At 41.3% G+C, this 22,796-nt stretch overlaps 1 protein-coding gene across 1 annotated transcript in view; it reads right to left on the reverse strand.

Annotated features, from left to right (window-relative positions):
• LOC144486350 (scavenger receptor cysteine-rich domain-containing protein DMBT1-like) overlaps nt 1-11,436 on the reverse strand; it is a 42,980-nt gene extending 31,544 nt beyond the window's left edge. Inside the window, exons 1-3 of the mRNA XM_078204382.1 lie at nt 11,289-11,436; nt 3,530-3,562; nt 1,923-2,237 (exon numbers count right to left, since the gene is read on the reverse strand). Of these exons, the coding sequence (XP_078060508.1) occupies nt 1,923-2,237; nt 3,530-3,562; nt 11,289-11,337 (397 nt within the window). The 5' untranslated portion in view covers nt 11,338-11,436. The remainder of the gene's footprint in view (nt 1-1,922; nt 2,238-3,529; nt 3,563-11,288) is intronic.
• Between the last annotated feature and the right edge of the window lie 11,360 nt (nt 11,437-22,796).

Raw genomic sequence — 22,796 nt, forward strand, 5'->3', positions numbered from 1 at the left:
GATGTTTTTGTTACGATATCCTTATCTATTTCCTGATTTTCGTTTGAAAATTCAACTCAGGGACGGCCACAAATCCATAGTGAGGAGGGGAAATACCCAAGGTTTCAAACGGACAAATGTTGAGATCAGTCTATTTCTGGTGGCCAGGTTAGATGTTGAGCTCAAATATAGCGACAGATTTTCAGAATATCGAAAATATATGTGTGTGACTGTCTCCGGAGACAGGAAGTCATCCTTTCCTACAAATTGGAAAAGGAGCAGGGATAAACATGAAATTCGGATGGATACTGTGCCTTATTGATAAACAACGCATGCTCATGATAATTCCATTCCATAACATCTGCGTTCTCACGTGGAGGTACGATTGTTCTAAAATTGTATTTGTGGACATAAACCTCCATCAGGCAATCTCCACTCTGACAATTTTCACGTAAATATATAATACATTGGGCTAAAATCGCAAGGAGGAAATGATGTAGAACGCTAATTCAATTGTTTTCATTATGACCAGGAGATAATCATGGGCAACAGCGCGCAATTAGTGTACACTGTGTGCCCATGGTAGCCTCGGATTCAGGTCCCCATTACTCATGATCTCTTCGGACTTATACAGCTCCCATAAGACCGTAAGGCATAGGAGCAGAATTAGACCACTCGGGCAATCGAGCCTGTTCCACCATTCAATCATGGCTGATATTTTTCTCACTCCCATTCTCCTGCCGTTTCCCCATAAACCCGGATGGCCTTATTAATCAAGAACTTTTCTGTCTCTGTCTTAAAGACACTCAATTACCTGGCCTCCAGAACCTTCTGCGGCGAAGAGTTCCACAGATTCCCCACTCTCTGGATGAACAAATTCCTCCTCATCTCTGTTTTAAAGGATCGTCTCATTAGCCTGAGTTTGTGCCCTCTGTTTCCAGTTTTTCCTACGAGTGGAAACATCGTCTCCACGTCCACTCTATCCAGACCTCGCAGCAACCTGTAAGTTTCAATACGATCACCCCTCACCCTTCTCAACTCCAACGAGTACAGACCCAGAGTCTTCAAACATTCCTCTTACGACAAGCTCTTCATTCCAGAGATCATTCTTGTGAACCTCCCCTGGACCCTTTCCAAGGCCAGCACATCCTTCCTTATATATGGGGCCCAAAACTGCTCTCAATACTCCAGATGTGGTCTGACCAGAGCCTTTTCCAGCCTCATAAGCACACTCCTGCTCTTGTATTATACCCCTCTCCACTTGAATGCTAACATTGCATTTGCCGTCCAAACTGCAGAATGTACCTGCACGTTCACCTTAAGAGAATCTTGAACAAGGACTCCCAAGTTCCTTTTGTGTTTCGGAATTCCGAAGCATTTCCCCATTTAGCAAATAGTATATGTCTCCATTCCTCTTTCCAAAGTGCATAACCTCACATTTTTCCACTTTGTATTCCATCTACCACTTCTTTGCCCACTCTCCTCATCTCTTCAAGTCCTGATGCAACCCACCTGCTTCCTCTATACTACCTGTACTTCTTGCTATCTTTGCTTTGTCTGCAAACTTAGCAACGGTGCTTTCAGTTCCTTCTTCTAAATCGTTAATGTATATTGTGAAATATACCCCTCCCACCAGTCCATTTTGAGGGGAAGTGAGAATGCATCAAATATCAAGCCTCCTGGCAAGGTTACGGCTGCATTGTAAATGTGACGAGGGACAAATATTTTGTGCGTCCATTGGAGAGATGATGACTTAAAATAATATTATAATCGTTATTGAAGAAGCATACAAATGGCGATATTAATTTATTAATAACCACTGGAGAAGTTAGGATTCATTATTCCTTCGATTTCTGGTTTATGATGGTTCCGGGCTAAGTTTACTTTACTTGCTCTCACCCTTTCTCGAAACCCCAGAAAATTGGAATCAGTAGGATTTTTACCTGTACAAATGACACCAGCATCATATTTGTGTGACGTAGAATAGTGACCCCAGTTACTTGAAGTACAGTTCCTCAGAGCGGTCTCTGTCCCTCTGCAGTGGGTATAATCCATCACAAAGGGTCCTGAGCCTTTCCCAAAGTGAGACCCACGGGTTGCTGAGATAGCTGCCCCACAGCCCAGTTCCCAACACACAACCGTGGCATCTGGAAGGTCCCAGCCATTGTGTCTCACAGTGCCCCATCTCCTCTTGTAGTGAATCTCCACTCTTCCAGCGCAGCGACTGTTGCCACTCACCAGCCTCACCTTCACGTTCTCTGTGAACATACCAGAAATAACAGCAAATGGTTCAATGATGGTCAACACACCATTTCCCAGCACATGGCCGCCTCAGTGCAAATTGGAACAGATTAATGACTTGGGAGTTTGCACGATTCCTGAACACCACCAACAACGACAATTCTTATTAAGTAGAGTCACAGCATTAGAGAACACAGAAAAAGGAATTTCAGCCCTTCGCCTCTGTGCCAGTCAACCTCCCAATTATTTTAATATTCGTTTCCAGCACTTTGTCCATTGCGTTGTATGCCTTGGCATTGCAAGTGAACATTTAACTACATCTTAAATAATGTGAGGGTCTCTGTCTCCATCACCATTTGGGCAGTGAGTTCTAGACTCACACCAGCCTCTAGGTGAAGGCAATTTTTCCTCACATCCCCTCAAATCTCATGCCCCTTTCCGTAAATCTATGCCCACTCATCATTGAAGTAAAATATTCTACTCTACTCTACTCTACCTGCGCCCCTCATAATTTTATCCATCTCAATTATGTCCCCCCTCGCTGTCCTCTGTTCCAAGGAAAACAACTCAAGTAGATCCAATCTTTTCAAAGCTAAAATTCTCCAGCGCAGTCAGCATCCTGGTAAATTCCCTTTGCATCCTGTCCGGTGTTATCTGAACAGTCCAATCCTGTGGATTCCAGAACGCACACTGTACTCTAACTGCTGCCTTACCAACGTTTTATAAAACGGTAAAGCTGGCGAAGATAATGCCACCTGTTCAAGAAAAAGTGGAAGAGAGATGTAAGCCGAGACTGAGGGAAATTTCCACCGGCTCAGCAACCCCAAAGTTTGGAGGTCGCGACAGGCTCCGATATCTTTTCACTTCCAGGGGTTGAGAGATTGTCGGGGAAGAGATGAGCATCTCTCCATTGGGCTCAGCACCCATTGGTCAAATACGATGTGTTGCAGTCGCAGCCTTTTGGGACAAAATTGTCCTTCATTCCACCGCAGCCAATAGATAATGTATGCACGATTATCATGAGATCTGGATGTCAGTGTTGATTCTTGAGGAGAGAAGGGAATCCTTTTGGGGGCAAGAGTTATTGTAGCGCATTCTTCATATTCTGCTTTTAAGGAACCCTCGCCCATTTTGTTCATTTGAACAGAGCAGGAGTCACAGTTGCAAATAAAGGTTTCTATGAAAGGTTCTGGTTTACACAGTACACCTCGAACGTTACCAGTTTAAAATTGTTCGGAGATTATCACCTAGCCTTCAGATTTAATGAGATGGGCAGCAGAGAGATAGCAGAGACTAGAAAACTGATTACCTGATTTGGGAGCCCCGCTGTACCCTGGTTTGTCTGAAAAGAGATGTTGAGAATTAATAATCGCTGCGGCATGGAATTAATTGCACCGTTAAAAAGCAACAATACAAATACAACAAATTGTTGGAATAAATCATCGAGGGGTCTCTCCAGCATCTGCGGCATTGACAGCATTTTGCATTTGTTGTAGTCATAACTATTAACTCAATCAGACATTTCAGACCACGCCCTTCCTCCCACCGTGGCAGTTATGCTTGCTCTCATGCTTTGCTTTCACACAACACTGACCATTATTCGGTTATTAACACATGTTATATTGCTTTCAAACAACACTGACTTTCATTGCGCTGTTAAAAGCAAATTTGGACCAATGATGTGTCCCTTTAATACTAACATCTCCACCACCGATGCATTTTCTTCCATGGCATCTTTGAAATGCAATTACCTTCGACGTATTACCTATGTCAAACATTTGGTTTTTGCTCCACCTTAACCTCTCCACTTTTGCAATTAAAGACGTCACATTCCTGCTTTTATTCAGAGTCTCATGTATTTACCATGTCAAGGTATCTTGAGAATGGGGTTTTGATGTTCTTGGTCATTTTATAGGCTTTGGATTAAATAGCCCAAAAGATGCCATTCGGCCCATTTTGCATCTGCTGCCTCTATGAAATTTATGTATAATTATTCCCAATCCGTTTCCCCATAGTCCCCAAAATTCTACTGATGGTGCGCCGAATATGTTTCACCCGAGTTTAGTTGTTCTTCGTAGTTCCAATGTCAATAATTTTAGTAAGACTCTCATTCTGTAACCAGAATCAATATGCTATTTGACACAACGAGCAAGGCTATTTTTGAGCTAACACTGAGATAACAAGCCATTTCAAGAGTTAAACCAGTTGCTGCATTATTGGTAGCCAGCCAGTTACATGGAGAGCCTTAATTATGACACATGACACAATAAGCAGTACTTAATGTATGTACTATTAAGGGTTGTAACATAACTTGCAATACAAAAGATTTTAATCTTTCATGTTCATAAATATTTTCTACTTGATTTTTCGGACAATGGTAGTAAATTAGGAGAATTTCAAATGGTTCAGTTCCCAGGCAGTCTGGAAAGATAACACGAACTTAGAAAACTTAGAAAACCTTGACTGAATAAATGAATAGGGCTTCATTCAGGTTGCCTCAATTACAAAATGACAGCATTTATTTGAGCCAATTACTGTTTGACATGCACGGTAACTCAAGATAAGCAAAACAGCTGAAGAAAATCCATTGTTTTAAGGTTACATCATGCATAACAAATTGAAAACAATAGACTAACTCTCATTTCATCATTGGCGAATTATAGAACAGCTGGCTTTTTCCAAAAAAGTCGCTGAGGTGAACATAAAAAAATCTTTAAGGTATAAAATAATGGTATTGATGAGCCTTTTTTGTCAACATGTTACTCACGTTTTAGAGACTACCCTGTTACCTCTTGGTCTGCTCAAGAAAGGAGGTCGTTGAGAAGAATGTTAACTTGCTGAAGATTGAATTTATCCTCTTACGGTTAGTTATTGCTAATTATTGTTAACTGATTATTTTCTTCATATCTTTCTGACTTGTTACATTTAAATGGCTAATAAACATTCTGAATTTACGATTTAATGTTCTTGTCGGGCGGTTAAGTCTGTAGATGCTGGCACAATTGATTGGGGAGTTATTCCAAACAACCTGATCCCTGTAAATCATTTTCATTTCAGCGAAAATACACTGTTGCCAAATCCGAATTTACCCACCCCGCCCCCCACCCCCCGCCGCCAGCAGCACCCCCCCCCCCTCCCCACCAACGTTAAAGACAATCATGTTCTCAGTGAATTAGTTAATGTCTGCGGTCTGATCCCAGAACAATCTTCGAAGTGAAATATGTTTGAAATTAAGTTAAGAATTTGACAGATGATGGCCGTTCGCCCCTTTTTATTTCATTGCATATTCTGAAGCGTGGATTTTTTCTAGAAAGAGATTTGGGATTTTCTTGCACTCATGTAACCTCGACAGTCCTCAAAAATAGAAAATTTGCCTGATAACTTTCTGGCTTCCTGGTTTGAAGTATGGAAACAGGCCCTTCGGCCCAACTTGTCCAATGCCGCTTTTTTTTAAAACACCTAAGCTAGTCCCAATTGCCCGCGTTTGGCCCATATCCCTCTATACCCATCATGCCCATGTAACTGTCTAAATGCTTTTTAAAAGACAAAATTGTACCAGCCTCTACTACAAATTCTGGCAGCTTGTTTCAGATACTCACCACCCTCTGTGTGAAGAAAATGCCCCTCTTTGACCCATTTGTATCTCTCCCCTTAAAACTATGCCCTCTAGTTTTAGACATCCCTACTTTTGGGAAAATATATTGACTATCTAGCTGATCTCTGCCAATTATTGTTTATAGACCTATATAAGACCAAACCTCAGTCTTCTACGCTTCAGGGAAAAAAGTTCCAGTCTATCCAACCTCTCCTTATAACTCAAACCATCAAGTCCTGGTAGCATCATAGTAAATCCTTTCTGCACTCTTTCCAGTTTAATAATATCCTTTCTATAATAGGGTGACCAGAGCTGCGGCCTTATCAATATCTTGTTCAACTTCAAGAAGACGTCACAACTTCTGTATTCAATGTTCTGACCGATGAAACCAAGCATGCCGAATGCTTTCTTCACCACTCTGCCCACCTGTGACTCCACTTTCAAGGAGCTATGAACATGTACCCCTCGATCTCTTTGTTCTATAACTCTCCCCAATGCCCTGCCATTAACTGAGTAAGTCCTGCCTTGGGGTTCGATCTACCAAAATGTATCACCTCGCATTGATCTAAATTAAACTCCATTTGCCATTCGTCAGCCCACTGGCCCAATTGGCCAAGATCCCGTTGCAATCCTAGATAACCTTCTTCACTGTCCACTGCGGCACCAACCTTGGTGTCGTCTGCAAACTTACGAACCATGCCATCTAAATTTTCATCCAAATCATCAATATAAATGTCAACCAACAGCACCGATCCCTGAGGCACACCACTGGTCACAGGCCTCCAGTTTGAAAAAAAAAACAATCCTCTGCAACCACCTTTTGGCTTCTGTCATCAAGCCAATTTTGATGCATAAACTTTACTGTATTTTTCTAGTTTATGAACTGGCTCCTAATCTGATAATAATGCATTTTACACATATAATTGCCTCATATCTGTACTCTGGTTAGATACAATCAAAAACTGGGCCACTGACTCTTCTCCTCTGCTGTTGGTGCCGAAAAAATTGAACTATACTCAGTTTCCCAACGACTGGTGTGATTCTGCCCAGGGTTCTCCATTGTGAATAGTGAGTGACTGCCATGACTTCAAGAGCCTCAGTACTTCGTGCCAAATACCTTTGCTAATACTTAGCACAATTTACATATCATGCATTCTTGCAACGCAATGCAAGACCAGAGGGAACAATGTTTCAATAGTTTTTCAACAAACTTCACAAATTCCACAGTTGTGTAAGAATCGCAGAGACATCTCCAATCAAGTCTTTACTTGCATAAAGTGTTATATCACTGATATTATTTCAGCATATCACCTTCCAGTCGCTGTTGTATTTCCATTTCAGTCGGATAGATTGGAGAAGTTGGAACTGTTCTTCTTGAGGAGGGGAAGGCTAAAAGGATATTTGATAGAGACGTTCAAATCATGAAGGAGCAGGACAGAGTAGATGGGGAGACAGTCCTCCTGTTTGTAAAAGGGTCAGGAATGAAATAGTACAGATATAAAGTGGTTTGGAAAAGAATCAAACGTGACCTGAGAAAAGAAAACCTTTGCACAAACCGAATGGCTCGGGTCTGGAATGCAAAACCCGAAAGTGTGGTGGTGGCACGTTAAATCAAGAGATTCAAGAGTGCATTGGATGAATAGTTGAGTAGAAACAACGTGCATGGTCTGGGGGAAAGACAGGGGAATTATACTAATTCATGACACTCGTTTGCAGAGCCAGTTCAGACACGATAGGTCAAATGGCCTTCTGCACTGTATCAATCAGTCTTTATGTATTATCAGTCGATTCAATGCTTCATAGAATAACAAAAATCTCCACTTCATGTAGCTAAACAGGGTTGTCCAATATATTCAGCTGATCATGTTTTAAAATGAAAATCAAAAATTTACAACGAATCTCTGACATTCGCCATTTCAGCTACAATTTATCTTCGTAGCTCAGGTAAATGTTCAGTCATTTTCCTGTTTTACGTGTTGGTGTTTTCCTATAGATATTGTAGCCTACCAAAAGTGTTGTGTTCATAATTTCTAACCCCCTTTTCATTGTTGTTTTGGTAAACATTGAAATGCACTTATTTGTTTATACTTTAATAAATCACCGTTATGTGTTCGTAGATTAATCCAGCGGTTCCTACTCTCCTTTTCTATTGATAACCACGGTAAATTTCAGCTGAGTCTAAGTTGTGCTCATGGTATCCTTTCTCGTATCATTCCACTCAGCCAGTTGCTTGCACGCTGCTTTCGAAAGCCTTCAATCAATTGTGGCGCAACTGTCGTGATTTTGTGCTTGGTGTCATATTATCAATTACCAACTTAGTTCAAATGTTATACTTACCATTGCTGCTTCTTACTCCAACATTAATATTATTATAAAGGCAAGTAAAATCACCTCAAATTAGGCAATCGGAAACTCAATTTTTTAAATCCAATTTGAAATCATAAACATCCCAATTTATCAACGACACTATTGATTTAGAAAATTGTTTTCTTTACAATGTAACTTTGGTCGCTCCTGTGATAAGCCAATGTTATATGCAATTGGTAGTATTCACATTGAAAAGATATTTCGAATTATTTGACTGTAAAATCCATTAAAATTATTCAGCAAACTAAAAATATTCTTTCAGCAGAAAAAAAACTTGTTTTCGGAACAATCTGATCATATGTGATTAAACCCAATCTAGTTTCCCAGACGCTAAAGATAGATTTAAATTAAAGTGGAAGCACATGCCGCAGCAGTTTGCTTATTTGATCATCTATGGCGATTGTAAAACGAAATTCTAAGAAGAATGCTGAGGTTGAACCTTCTCGAAGTCCTCACTCCGAGGTTATCGCATTTTGGGTTAGAGTTAAAACAGCGTGTTTACAACACATTTCAAAGCTACACTTACCACTGAGTGAATTCAAACAGGCAACTCTAGCACAGATATTTTACAGTAAAGGAGTAGTCTCGAATTGTGGGCTGTACTAAATGCAACTCAAAGAGAATTATATTTAAATATGTCACATATTTGTACTTTTCCACACTTGATTAATATTCGGGGCAAGGTAGTTCACTAAATGCACAGACTACCATGTAAAAATGGCAGACATTTTCCTCTCATATAACTTTCTTCGAGGTAAAGATTCATACATATTATATTTTGCAAATTGTGTGGAACTGAATCGAGATATCGCTGAAATGTTGAAAGACATGTCGAGCTGTGGAAGGATAACCGGGAAGAAGTTTCCATATCTCGTTCAACACAATGTAAATATATCTGGACAATATGGAAAAACTTAAGTTAACTCAAGGCAATTTATTTGTAAATTTGTGAATAATGTATTTTAAGTAATATGAAATGACCAAATGCGGAATATCAAAAGCAACAATAAATAAGTAATTCTTTTTGAGATTTTGGAAATTTCAATCACAGCATCATCTGAAGCGATAGCTGGATAATAATTGCATGAATATAAAAGACCCTCGAAAAATGTTCCATATCTAGCTCAATACCATTTTATACCGCTTTCTATCTCTAAAACAAACGACATAAAATATGCGAAGTTTCATGAAGTACAGAGAACACCTGAGCGGATAATTTTTTGACAGAAAATGATGTGTTTGGGATCAGTCGGCAGTCGATATTGGTTTGATTGTTCTTCGACAATCCTTGATTTAACCTGTATCCAGAATCTGAAAAACTCTCAGCTAACAGAGACGTCACAGTACTTCTGGTCATTTAGATTTGAAAAGCTAGCCCTATTCTCTTTCCAAAGATATTATCAGCCCTGCTGAGATTTCCCAGCATTATTTGTTTTAAGAACATAAGAACTAGGAGCAGGAGTAGACCCTCTGGCCCCTCAATATGAACATGGCTGATCTTTTCTTGGACTGAGCTTCACTTACCTCCCCGCTCACCATAGCCCTTAATTCCTTCACTGTTCAAAAACGTATCTATCCTTCCCTTAAAAACTTTCAATGAGGTAACCTCAGCTGCTTCACAGGACAGGGAATTCCACAGATTCACAACCTTTTGTGTGAAGAAGTTCCTTCCCAACTCAGTCCTAAATATGCTCACCCTTACTTTGAGACGATGCCCCCTAGTTTCAACTGCCAGTGGAAACAACTTCCCTGTTTCTATGTTATATATTCCCTTCATAATCTTATATGTTTATACGAGATCTCCACTAATTCTTCTGAATTCCAATGAGTATAATCCCAGTTCACTCAGCCTCTTCTCATAAGCCAACCCTTTCAAATCCGGAATCAACATAGTGAATCTCCTGTGCACCCCTCCAGTGCCAGTATATCCTTTCTCAAATAACGAGACCAAAACTGTGCACAGTACTCCGGGTGTGGCCTCGCCAGCACCTTATACAGCTGCAACATAACCTCGCTGTTTTTAAACTCCATCCCTCCAACAATGAAGGACAACATTCCATTTGCCTTCATAATTATCTGCTGCACCTGCGAAACACCTTTTTTGTAATTCGTGCACAAGGACATTCAGGTCCCTCTGCACAGCAGCATATTGCAATTCTTTTTACCATTTAAATAGTAGCCCATTTTGCTGTTAACGTTTGAACATTCCCCGGAGTTTTTTCCCGTTGCTCCAGTTGCCTCCCACAGTCCAAGGATGTGCGGGTTAGGTGGATTGGCCATCCTAAGTTGTCCCTTATTGTCCACAGATGTGCAGGTTAGGTGCTATGGTTCTACATAACACATGTAGTTCAGGGACACTGGTGTCATTCTCCCGTTAATACACGTAAGCACAGTAGCTCGGCTGACAGCTCAGTGCAGAGCATGCAACACTGCCTGAGCTTATATTTCTTGGATGGGGTGTTCTTCCAACACTACACTGTCAAGCGAGTGATTCCCAAGAAAGGCCGCAATTTGTCGCCATGATCTGCGTGCTTCCTACATTATAGCATGGATTATAATTCAAAAATGTGTCTCTTTCGAAGTTTGGCCTGGACTCAGGTGTTGTGAGCCGCGCTCTACATACAGGTATGGGGGTCGGGGTGGAGGAGCTGCGAGGAGGTGAACATGGATACACAATGAATGGACAATTTTTCCCCCATTCCAATAAATTAAATTTAAAAATGAACTAATATTCCGGGTTATGAATTAATTGAAATTCTGCAAATTAAATTAACCATTAATTTAATGGACCCAAGGAATGACAAACTGAAATAAAGTAAATCATTTTGTGTAAATTGACCAGCGGCACCGCTGCAACTGGTGCACAAGAGCGATGGTGCGCCAAATCTGGATAGTATTAATACTCCCATCAGATTTTCAACTCTGCCCAAGAACCACGGTTGAAAGAAGTTCTGTTACTTCATTCAATTCCAGACAACGAAACAAATCCTCATTTGCTTTCTACATCACTTCAATAGGTTCTGGAGTAAAGACTGGAGTAATCACAACAATAATGTGCCGATTTCAGTAATAATCATCAAATAAAGAAATAGCTCCAGTAACTCACAGTTCAAAATTAGCAATAGGATCACCGTGAAGAGAGGTCTAAACATCATTCTACCTGCCAGATACCGTGGTATGATCTGAACATGAATCAAGTGATGTTCGCCGATATTGGACGGTCACTTGGACACTTTGCGAACCACCAATATGCTGTAGGAGTTAATGCTTTGCAGCAATTTGTACATGACCGTGTGTTTCCGACCGACACATCAATAGATTATGGGCGGGAGCCCAGAACTGCGGTTTGTTCCATGCACCAATCCCACGTCACATGTCCCTCAAATAGATATACTCGACTCAGCTTCCCCGCCGCCACCCCCGACTGGGCCAGTGACATTCAACAGTCTGAAATGGAAATGAGTCACCCACCTGGTATTCAGTTCATAGAATCATCCAAGAACAGGGGGTATGTCATTGGGCTGTTTCTTTGAAAGGCCTGTCGAATTATTCTCATATAAGCAGCTTTTCAGCACAGTGCATATCAGATTACTTCAAGTTCATGTCCAATTTCCCTTAAAACATTCTTCCAAAATGTGACTTAATGATCGTTCAACATCTTCACAGATCTCTAAGTGAACCAGAACTCCTCCTTAACCCTCAAGCTCATTTAGCAAACAATGCTAAATCTACGAATGCTGGTTAATCAGCCCGATGTGTGAGGAAGTTACTTTCGCTTCTTGCTCTCTCAGGACCTCGAGCAAATTTGACTGATCTGTTAAGATGCCCCTGCGCATGTCTGATCCAACTTGAAAAAATATGCTCCTCGAATGTGCCTGCATTGTTGATATTTCTCAACTATAACAGTGGACTGTGAGGCATCCACTGTATCTATTCAAGGCCTTGACGTTCTTCTGATAGTACAGTGCCCTAACTTGTACACAGTACTCTGGCTGGACCATAAATATTGAATTTTAATGGTTGGGAAAAATGTTTTTTTTTAATTTGTATTCGAAACCCATATGTACAAACCCAAATTTCCTCTGTGTGCTCCGGTTTCCTCCTGCAGTCCAGATATTTGCGGGTTTGATTGATAGGCCACGGTAAAGTGACCGCACGTGTCAGGGGAATTAACAGGCATAAATATATGGGGTTACGCGGATAGGGTCTGGGTGGGATAGTTGTTGGTGCAGACTCGATGGAGCAAATGGCCTCCTTCTGCAATGTAGAGATTCTATGATTCTAAATAATTACGTGATCATACTGCTCCATCATTTTCAATTAATTTTAAATATTTAACCTTCACTCCTATCAGACGCCTCAGGTCTCCCTCTCCTTTCATCCTCTCAAAGTAGCGCCATATACATTATATTGCCACTTCATTGATTTTGCGCAGTTTGCATTGCTTTTCGCATCATCACAATTATGCTGAATCTGCCAGGTCTCTGTCTATTTCACCTGTGTTTCCACATCATCCTGAATTCCACTGTTGACACGGTCCCGATTTGTAATGTTGTGAAGTTTAGTACCAACACCAAATATCGCCACTGTGCCTCTTATACCAAAATCTATGTGGTTTGCATATAATAGGAAGATGAATAGTGAGGCCTGATGAGGGCCGGTAGTGGTTCTTCCAGCCATCAATGACGTTAGGAGTATTATCCTGTCTTTCCTCTTTCATACAGCGGTGCAAAATGTGTAAACTTCCATCCAGTTCGCTGGCAATTATGTAATATCAAGGATATCATGAAACATTGTGGTCAGAGATGCTTTTTATACCCCGGAGTTGCATCGGAACAGAATGCCTCTGCCTTCAAAGCCTCCCAGTGTTCACCAACCCTTTTGCAATCATTGGAAACGTCTCTCGTCCTGTTGATTGTTTTCACCTTTCACTTTCCTTTTTCTCCATTATAGTTGCGATCAACCTAATTATCCCTTGATTTCTAGATACACTTCCTGTAAAATATGTCTTATCTAATTCCCTGAAACTCGATTATACATTGTTTCATTCATCTTTCGTATCGAAATGGAATTTTTAATACATTTCGAACTCAGTAAACTGTTGCTTACCAAATGGGATTTTGTATGAAATACTGAGGAAGTGAACATCTCATGTTCTGAAAACACCATCAGTTTTGGCATTCAATCTTCTGGCTTTCGGTCCTCGGTAGAATTCCAATAAGCTCCCGGATCAACACTTTCCCATTTCGCTCTTCTCTTTTCTCTATCCGTTTGAAAGTTGCACAGATACACTTTCAGCTCCCATTACTGTCAGTGTGCAGGGTAGATATCTTAAACTTTTCTCCTCTGAGATCCGTGTGAAAACTTTATTTATAACTCTCCTATCATAATTGTAATGTTCTTCATTTCGTACCATGTCATTTAACAGTCGCTTGCTTCTCTTACAGCACCATTCTTTGTGTTGCTTTTGTTTAATCTCTCTGTTGCTGGGTCCTAGTGTCCCAACGCTGTATCTCTCAGAACATTTGTTAAATTCCATTCCAACATGTTGTCCTGTTCTGTTGTAATCTCTATCTCGGTGGTGTGAATCCAGCTCTCCCTTTTAGATATTAATGATTTTGATTTGAACGTGGTGTCGGTATTTGGGATCTTTTCAGACGACACAAAACTGGCCGTGTAGTAGATTGTGTAGAGGAAAGCTGAAAACATCAAAATAATATGGATGGATCAGTGGAGTCGGCAGGAAAGTGACAGATGGAATTCGGCTTTGATATGTGTGAGGTAATGCATTTTAGGCCGGTTAAACAGGAAACACGAATACACAATACACAGGAATATATTAGGATGGATCAATGAAGTGATAGATCTTGGTGTACAAGTGCACAGGTCCATGAAGGTTTCTGTTGTAGATAATGTTGTAAAGAAGGCATATGGAATGTTCCTCTTCATTGGTAGAGGTATAAAATAGAACAGTAGGGATATAATTTTGGATCTGTATAAGACAGTCGTAAAGCCAGAATTGGAGAGTGTGTCCAGTTATGGTCACCACTTTACAGGAACTACGTATTTGCTCTGTAGAGATTAAGAACAATATTGACCAGAATGTTGCCAGGGCTGAATAATTGTTGCTATGAGGAGACATTGGAGAGTTTGGAGATGTTTTTCTTGGAACAGATTGGGCTGAGGTGGGAAACGATTGAGATATATAAAATTGTGAGGGGTAGAGATAGAATAACTAGGAGAAACCTGCGTCCATTGGCATAGAGTTCAAAAGCTCCTGGTCACAGATTCAAGCGAAGTGGGATTAGAGGGGAAATGAGGAAATATATTTTCTTGCGAAGTGTACTGAGTGTCTGGAATTCACTGCCTGAGTTGGTGATGAAGGCAGAGACCATGAACTCGTTTAAAATGTACCTGGATTTTTCACTTGCATGCTGGAAGTTGAAGGGTGGTGGGCTGCGAGCAGCAAAAAAGGAATTAGAAAGGATACCTGGGTGTCTTTGGGTCGGCATGACAAGATGGGACCGAATGGTCCCCTTCTGTGCCGCATCGTTTCTATATATCTATGATTTTACTCCGGATCTTGTCACAGTGTGTCATCAAACTGAAGTCATCGCTCTTTCACCACTTCCCGAGGCGATCACCTTATTTCATCTATCTCCTATCTCATGAAATTCCGCCAGGGTAAACTGAATCCTTTCCCCCTGTACCACATTGTTTTCAATACAGTAACTTAGGAACAGGAGTAGGCCATTCAGCCCGTCGAGACGGCTCCGCCATTCAATATCATCGTAGCTGGTTGTATATTTCAATACATTTTACTCCACAGCATCCTGATGACCCTTTAAGTTAATTTTAGCCTGGAATCTACCAATCCCAGTTTGAAATATTCGCAAAGTTGCAGCTTCCACAGCCCTCGGGGATAGAGAATTCAAAATATTCACAACTCTTTGTGTAAAGAAATGTCTCCTTATCTCTGTCCTAAGTGACTTCCCTCTTATTCTAAAATTATGTACCCTGGTTCTCAATTCGCCAAACATGGGAAACATTTAATCTGAATTTACTCTTTCTATTCCTTTAAGTATTTCATAGGATTCTATGAGATCACTTCTTATTCTACGAAACTCGAGAGAATACAGGTACAGAATGGCCAATCTCTCTTCATAAGACATTCCCGCAGTCGTCTCCTCCAGCCTAATATTCTTTGCACTGGGAACCAAGGCACAATAAGTCCCCAACTGTAGTTTCAGAAATTGATTTCGGCTACCTGAATATCGAAGTCCCTTTAACTAATGACTACATTTCAACTATTGGGCTTCCCTGTGGAACCGAAGCCCACGCATTGCTACCAAATTGTTTCTGGGTGCATTTCCTCGAATTTACATCTTCCTGACATCCGGTTCCAACTTTCCAATGTAGTGACGAGCATGAATTTGTCATGAGCTGGTGAATAAAGCCCATTAAGTCATTGTAATCAATATTAAATGCCTTGCAATATTTAAGACTGTGCATTTCGGAATCTTGGTATACATTGAAGGAACAGATGTCATGCAGGCAGCTTATACTTTGATTTAATAATTAAAATAATAAGCAAGAATTATATTTGTCATATATGGGTCACTCATTTCAGATACATTTACATCATTGGCACTGAAATGTTCCATAATCAAGGCTTGTATCAGTATAGGCTTTTGAATCTCTTTATACATGTGAAAGAAAAGTCAAAACAAATTATACATTACAGTATTTACTTTCACAGATTGAAATGTCCTCAACGGAAAACATGATTAGACAGGGAACAGAAGGACATGGACGAAATATAGATAAAAGATATTTAGTTTAGAAAGGCGTCATGTGTAGGCACAGGCTTGGTGGGCCGAAAGGCCTGTTCCTGTGCTGTACTGTTCTTTGCTTTTTGTTTGTTTCGAATACCAAATGTCGTTAAAGAAAGCGATAAAGCTTGCCTGAAGAATTCAACGTGAAATTAACTGAAATGTCCTTAAGAAACGACATTGGGTCCTAACAGGAAATGCGTCAGAAGAATATTTTCGAGAGTTTTGACAATATTATGTTTCTCGTTATTTTTTTTTCCTCTGATGATTGAACAATTCTATGAGTCCTCCTCTATCTCAGATCAGTGATACTAAGTGAGCCAGACTGAGGAATATGGATACAATCTCAGTGAAGAATGGCAGGGGTATTTAAAATATCTACTTACAGAATGGGAACAGTGTCTCTCGCAAGCAGTCAGTTAACACTCATTCTACGTCATCTTGGAGCTCAGAACAGTGAGTATTTATCTCTTAGAAAATGAACCATAGCTCAGGAAAACAATGTAATTTGTTTTCTTCAGCATTAATCTGGATTTTTAGGGAGTGTTCGGTTATTCACCCAGTACACAAACCTCTTCTCGAAGATCCTCACTGGAAATTGGAGCCAATATTCTTGGTCATATAAGATTGACCCCGTTGTCCTGGAGGTAACTGTCCCCTGAAATGACGAAAGAGAAGGAGAGGTGGAGATGTACGCGTTGATGGCATCACCCAGACCAGGCGCGAGAGGGACAAAACATTTGAGAGAATGGAACAATGAATTCGAGGAAAAGTGGCAAGTGTGGGTCCATTTCTGCTGACAAATTATCAACCAATTATCCTCAAGAGGTTGAATTTCTACAGTGACTTTGACCTTCCCATCCTGAGTCTTCTCAGAACTTCAGTCCACTTTTTCGGATTCACCATTTCTGTCACCTCAGTTATGCCAATGCCAGCTTTCCCCTCAATGTTTTAGATCGGCATTCCTTATTCTCAACTACTCGTCCACCACCGACTTGGCTGGAATGGCTCACAACTCTGACTATCCCATTCCATGATGTGGAGATGCCGGCGTTGGACTGGGGTAAACAAAGTAACAGGTCTCACAACACCAGGTTAAAGACGAACAGGTTTATTTGGTAGCACAAGCCACAAGCTTTCGGAGCGCTGCTCCTTCATTCGGTAAGTGGGAGTTCTGTTCACAAACAGGGCATAAATTATGTCCTGGTCTCTGCAGAACACCACCAGCTACAGATCTCCATTCTGAAAAGCACCCTCAACCCCTACGCTCTGTCTTCTGTATCAAGTTTCTAAAAAGATTCTTAATCAAACCAGTTCTGTATACATCTTGCCAGCCCACCCCGAATCCAATGTGACCTTAGTTTAGTACCAGGACCTCTGTTGTTTATGGTATATATAAATGGCCTGGAAAAAATGTGGGGTTCTGATTAGTAAGTTTGTGGATGACATGAAGATTGATGGAGTTGCTGATACTGTCGCGTATTGTCAAAGGATACAACAGGATATAGTTAGAGACTTGGGCACAGAATCTATGCCCTGTTTATGAACAGAACTCCCACTTGTCTGATGAAGGAGAAGTGCTCCGAACGCTAGTGGCTTGTGCTACCAAATAAACCTGTTGGACTTTAACCTGGTGTTGTGAACCTTCTTACTGTGTTTATCCCATTGCACACAGCTCTGGACTGACTCCTTGTAATCACTTCCCAAGCACAAAAGGGCTCATTTTCTTCTGAATACACGTTACTTGCATCCACAGTAACATATCAAGCTTCGCCAACTCCGACATGTACAGCATCATGCGACCAGCTGATAAACTCCCCCTTCCTCTCAATTTAAAGCATTTTAAAAGGGCTCCCTTTTTGACCCACTGCAATTTCTGAGTGTAGGTACACACATGGTGTTTTCTCAGAAGGGAGTTCCAAGATTTTGACCCAGCGATAATCAGGAAAGGAGATATATTTCCAAGTCAGGATGGTGAGTGGCTTGGAGGTGACGTTACAGGTGGAGTTGTTACCTTGTATCTACAGCCCTTCTAGATGGGAGTGATCATGGGATTGCAAGATGCTGTCTTTGCAGTGCATCGGTGAGATGGTTCTCACGAGGAATAAGATATGATTACTGGCTCGGCTCATTTTTGAACCAACAAGAACAGCCACTCACATTACAATGCCTCCTCCTTATGTAAGTGATGGGGAACCTGCATTAACTATCAGACCCTTAGCCGCTCCTTCCAAGGCAATGTGCACTTATCTTCCATAGAACTGTAGAAAAGTTACAGCACAAAAGAGACCATTCGGCCCATCTTGTCCTTTCAAGCCCGAGGTGCCAGGAAAATAACACAAACCAATCCAATCTCTCCTCGTAGCTGCACTTTCCTAGTCTTGGCAACATTCTTGCTAACTTCCTTTGCACTCTTTCCTAAGAAATTATGTCCTTCCTGCAATATGTTGACTTGAACTGCACTTAATTCTCCAATGTGGACTCACCAGTGTTTTATACAACTCCAACGTTATATCCATACCTTCATTTTCTATAGCTCTTACAATGAAGGAGAACATTCCATGTGTCCTTTTTACAACCTCATCGACTTGAACTGCTGACTTTACAGACCTCATAATATTTGCACCTCTATGATGTACACCTCCAGGCTTCCAGGCGCTAAGAAAAATAAGCCCATCTAGCCTCTCGTCATAGCTGCATGAACCATTGTTCCAATTTCCTACAGCCAAATATGAATATAAATGCTCTAATTTTTTGAAGATAAGGAAGGGGCTGCGGATGTAGTTTTTATGGGTTTTAGTGAGGTGTTTGACAAGGTCCCACATAGCAGACTGGTATTAAACTAAGATCACATTGGATTCGGGGTGGGCTGGGAAGGTGTGAACAGAACTGGCTTGGTTATGGAAGACAGAGAGTAGCGGTTGAGGGTGCTTTTCAGAATGGCGATCTTTAGCCGGCGGTGTTCTGCAGAGACGTGTGCTGAGACCTCTGTTGTTGATGGTATATATAAATGGCCTGGAGGAAAATGTGGGGGGTCTGATTAGTAAGTTTATAGATGACAACAAAGATTGATGGAGTTGCTGATAGTGTCGAGTATTGTCAAATGATACAACAGGATATAGTTAGAGACTTGGGCACAGAAATAGCATCTGGAATTTCATCCGGACAAATGCAAGGTAATGCATTTTGGAGGATTAAATTTATGCATGAATTATACTGCAAATGGCAGAAAACGTAGGGACATTAACATTGAGAGGGATCTGAGCGTGCACAATTCTATAAAAGTGGCAACACAGGTGGTCAAGGTGATTCAGAAAGCGCATGGGATACTGGCCTTCATCAGCCGGAGCATTGAGTACAGGATTTGGGAGATCATGTTGAGGATACATAAAACCTTGGTTATGCCATTTTTGGAGTATTGCGTACAGTTCTGGTCACCACACTATCAGAAGGAGGTGAACGTTTCGGAGAGGGTGCAAAAAATGCTCACCGTGATGTTGCATGGTCTCGAGGGTGGTCGCAAAGAGGAGAGATTGAATGAACTAGGATTGTTGACACTGGAAAGACGGAGGCTGAGGGGAGATCTGATAGGGGTTTACAAAATGATGAGAGGCATAGACAGGGTGGATTTTCAGAGGATTTTTCACAGATTCAAGTGTCAATCACAAGGGGGCACAGGATCAAGGTGAGAGGGGAACGTTTAAGGGAGATGTGTGGGGAAAGTTTTTTTTACAAAGGGTGTTGGGTGACTGGAATGGGCTGCCTGAAGAGATGCTTGACACAGGCACATTAGCCACGTTTAAGTTGCATCTGGATGGGTGCATGAATAGGGCCGGAATAGAGGGATACGGACAGAATAAGGGCAGAAAGATCCTTTTTACTTTAGTTAGGGCATCATGATCAACACCGTCTTCGAGAGTGAAAGGGCCTGTTCTTGTGCTGTAATTTGTTTGTTTATATAACAATTTATGCCTCATAATCAATCAGAGGGATTTTCATCAATTCTCTCATCCCTTTCCCCCCTTTCTCTTGCCCATGCTTCTATGTTGAAATCTCCTGCCCCTCACTTGAAGTTTAGCACCGCTGTGTACTGATCCCTCTGCGAAAAGTCCCTTCCCATCAAGCAAATCTCTGTTCCTCGTTTTTTTAAATTTATTCATTCGTGGGGCATGGGTGGCACTGGCTGGTCAGCATTTCCAACGCATTTCCAGTTGCCCTTGAACTGAATGGCTTGCGAGACCATTTCAGAGGACAGTTAAAAGTCAAAGACGTTGCTCTGACTCTGGAGTCACTAGTTGACCAGACCAGTTAAGGACTGCAGATTTCCTTCCGCAAATGACATTAGTGAAGCAGATGCGCCTTTCCCCATCATCGATAATGGTTTCATTATCAACAGTAGATTCTTAATTCCAGATGTTTTTATTGAAGTCGAGTTGATTCGTGCTGTGGCCGGATCCGAAACCAGGTCGCCAGAACATTTGCTGCATTTCTAGATTAATAATCTAACTATAATAGCACCAAGCCATTGCCTCCCCTGCAACATCAGCAACACTGAATCAATAATATTGTAGCGTATTTTTTATCTGTTTACCCATGTGGAGCGACAAGCTGCTTCAGCCGTGCTTCTGAGAAATGTTGCGGAATAATATACCATATATGGCTGCAGAGCTTCACTGAGCAACGAGCGACATGTCTGAGGAAGCGACAACTCTCAATAGCACTATTCAAGAGAAGCAGCAAAACACACAAACACATTTTTTCATATTTATTTTTGAGATTCCCCCGACGTTAGACTTTACGAGGAGAGGGCTGGTATTTTCGCTGTTAAAATGCAGCTGTTTATTTTAGAAAAGGTCGGCACTTGGAGTGAGAGAAAAATTCATAATCTTTAATGAATGAAAAGCAGTCTGCAAAAACTCTGAACAGTCACTCTATGTTTTGCTCTTTTTGCAGAACTAACAGGAAGCACCTGGCGCTGTGGGTATATTTCTGCTCTTGTGGTGATGGCAGTCCTCTTGATATATTCAATCCTAATGTCGCTTTCTTAAACTGAATTTTGGCAGCGGAAAAAAGAGCAACCTAATGTCACAGTGGAGAGAACATTTGGGCAATGCCATTAATTCACTGGAAACAAACGGCAGCCAGTGTCTGTAAATAAACTTCTCCCGTATCTTACAGCCTGCACCATGGTACCAAATTAAAATAATATAACACTTTAATAAAAGTGTTTAATTGGAGTAAGGGGAATTATGAGGCTATCAGGCGGGAAATTGGAGGCTTAAATTGGAAAGAGGTTATATCAGGGAAATGTACGGAAGAAATGTGACAAATTTTCAGGGAATATTTGTCTGGAGTTCTGCATAGCTACGTTCCAATGAGACAGAGAGGTTATGGTAGGTTACAGGAACCTTGGTGTACAAAGGCTCTAATGAATCTAGTCAAGAAGAAAAGGAAAGCTTACAAAAGGTTCAGGGAGCGAGGTAATGTTAGAGATCTTGAAGAGTGCATGGCTAACAGGAAGGATCTTAAGAAGGAAATTAGGAGAGCGAGAAGGGGTCATGAGAAGGCCTTGACAGGCAGGATTAAGGAAAACCCCAAGGCATTCTACAAGTATGTGAAGAGCAAGAGGATAAGACGTGAAAGAATGGGACCTACCAAGTGTGACGGTGGGAAAGTGTGTATGGAACCGGAAGAAATAGCAGAGGTACTTAATGAATACCTTGCTACTGTATTCACTATGGGAAAGGATCTTGGTGGTTGTAGTGCAGACTTGCAATGAACTGAAAAAGCTTGAGCATGTAGATGTTAAGAAAGACGATGTTTTGGAGCTTTTGAAAAGCATCAAGTTAGATAAGTCGCCGGGATCGGATGGGTTGTACCCCAGCCTACTGAGGGAGGCGAGGGAGGAGATTGCTGAGCCTCTGGCGATTATCTTTTCATCATCAATGGAGACGGGAGAGATTCCGGAGGATTGGAGGATTGCGGATGTTGTTCCTTTATTCAAGAAAGGGGGTAGAGATAGCCCTGGAAATTACAGACCAGTGAGTCTAACCTCAGTGGTTGGTAAGTTGATGGAGAAGATCCTGAGAGGCAGGATTTATGAACATTTGGAGAGGTATAATGTGATTAAGAATAGTCAGCGTGGCTTTGTTCTGACCGATGAAACCAAGCATGCTGAATGCCTTCTTCACCACTGTGTCAACCTGTGACTCCACTTTGAAGGAGCTATGAACATGTTACCCTCGATCTCTTTGTTCTGTAACTCTCCCCAACGCCCTACCATTAACTGAGTCAGTCCTGCCCTGGTTCAGACTATCAAAATGCATCACCTCGCATTCGTCAGCCCACTGGCCCAATTGATCAATATCCCGTTGCAATTGGAGATAACTTTCTTCACTGTCACTATGCCACCAATCTTGGTGTCTTCTGTAAACTTACTAGCCATGCCTCCTATATTCTCATCCAAATCATTAATAAAAACCACAAATAACAGTGGACCAGCACTGATCCCTGAGGCACACCGCTGGTCACAGGCTCCAGTTTGAAAAACAACTCTCTACAACCACCCTGACTTCTGTCAAGAAGCCAATTTTGTATACATTTAGATACCTCACCCTGGATCCCGTGAGATTTTACCTTATGCAACAACCGACCATGTGGTACCTTGTCAAAGGCCTTGCTAAAGTCCATGTAGACAACATCAACTGCGCTGCCCTCATCTACGTTCTTGGCTACCCCTTCAAAAAACTCTATTAAATTTGTGAGACACGATTTTCCACTCT

Source organism: Mustelus asterias, unplaced genomic scaffold (assembly GCF_964213995.1).
Source record: "Mustelus asterias unplaced genomic scaffold, sMusAst1.hap1.1 HAP1_SCAFFOLD_320, whole genome shotgun sequence".
Taxonomy (NCBI): domain Eukaryota; kingdom Metazoa; phylum Chordata; class Chondrichthyes; order Carcharhiniformes; family Triakidae; genus Mustelus; species Mustelus asterias.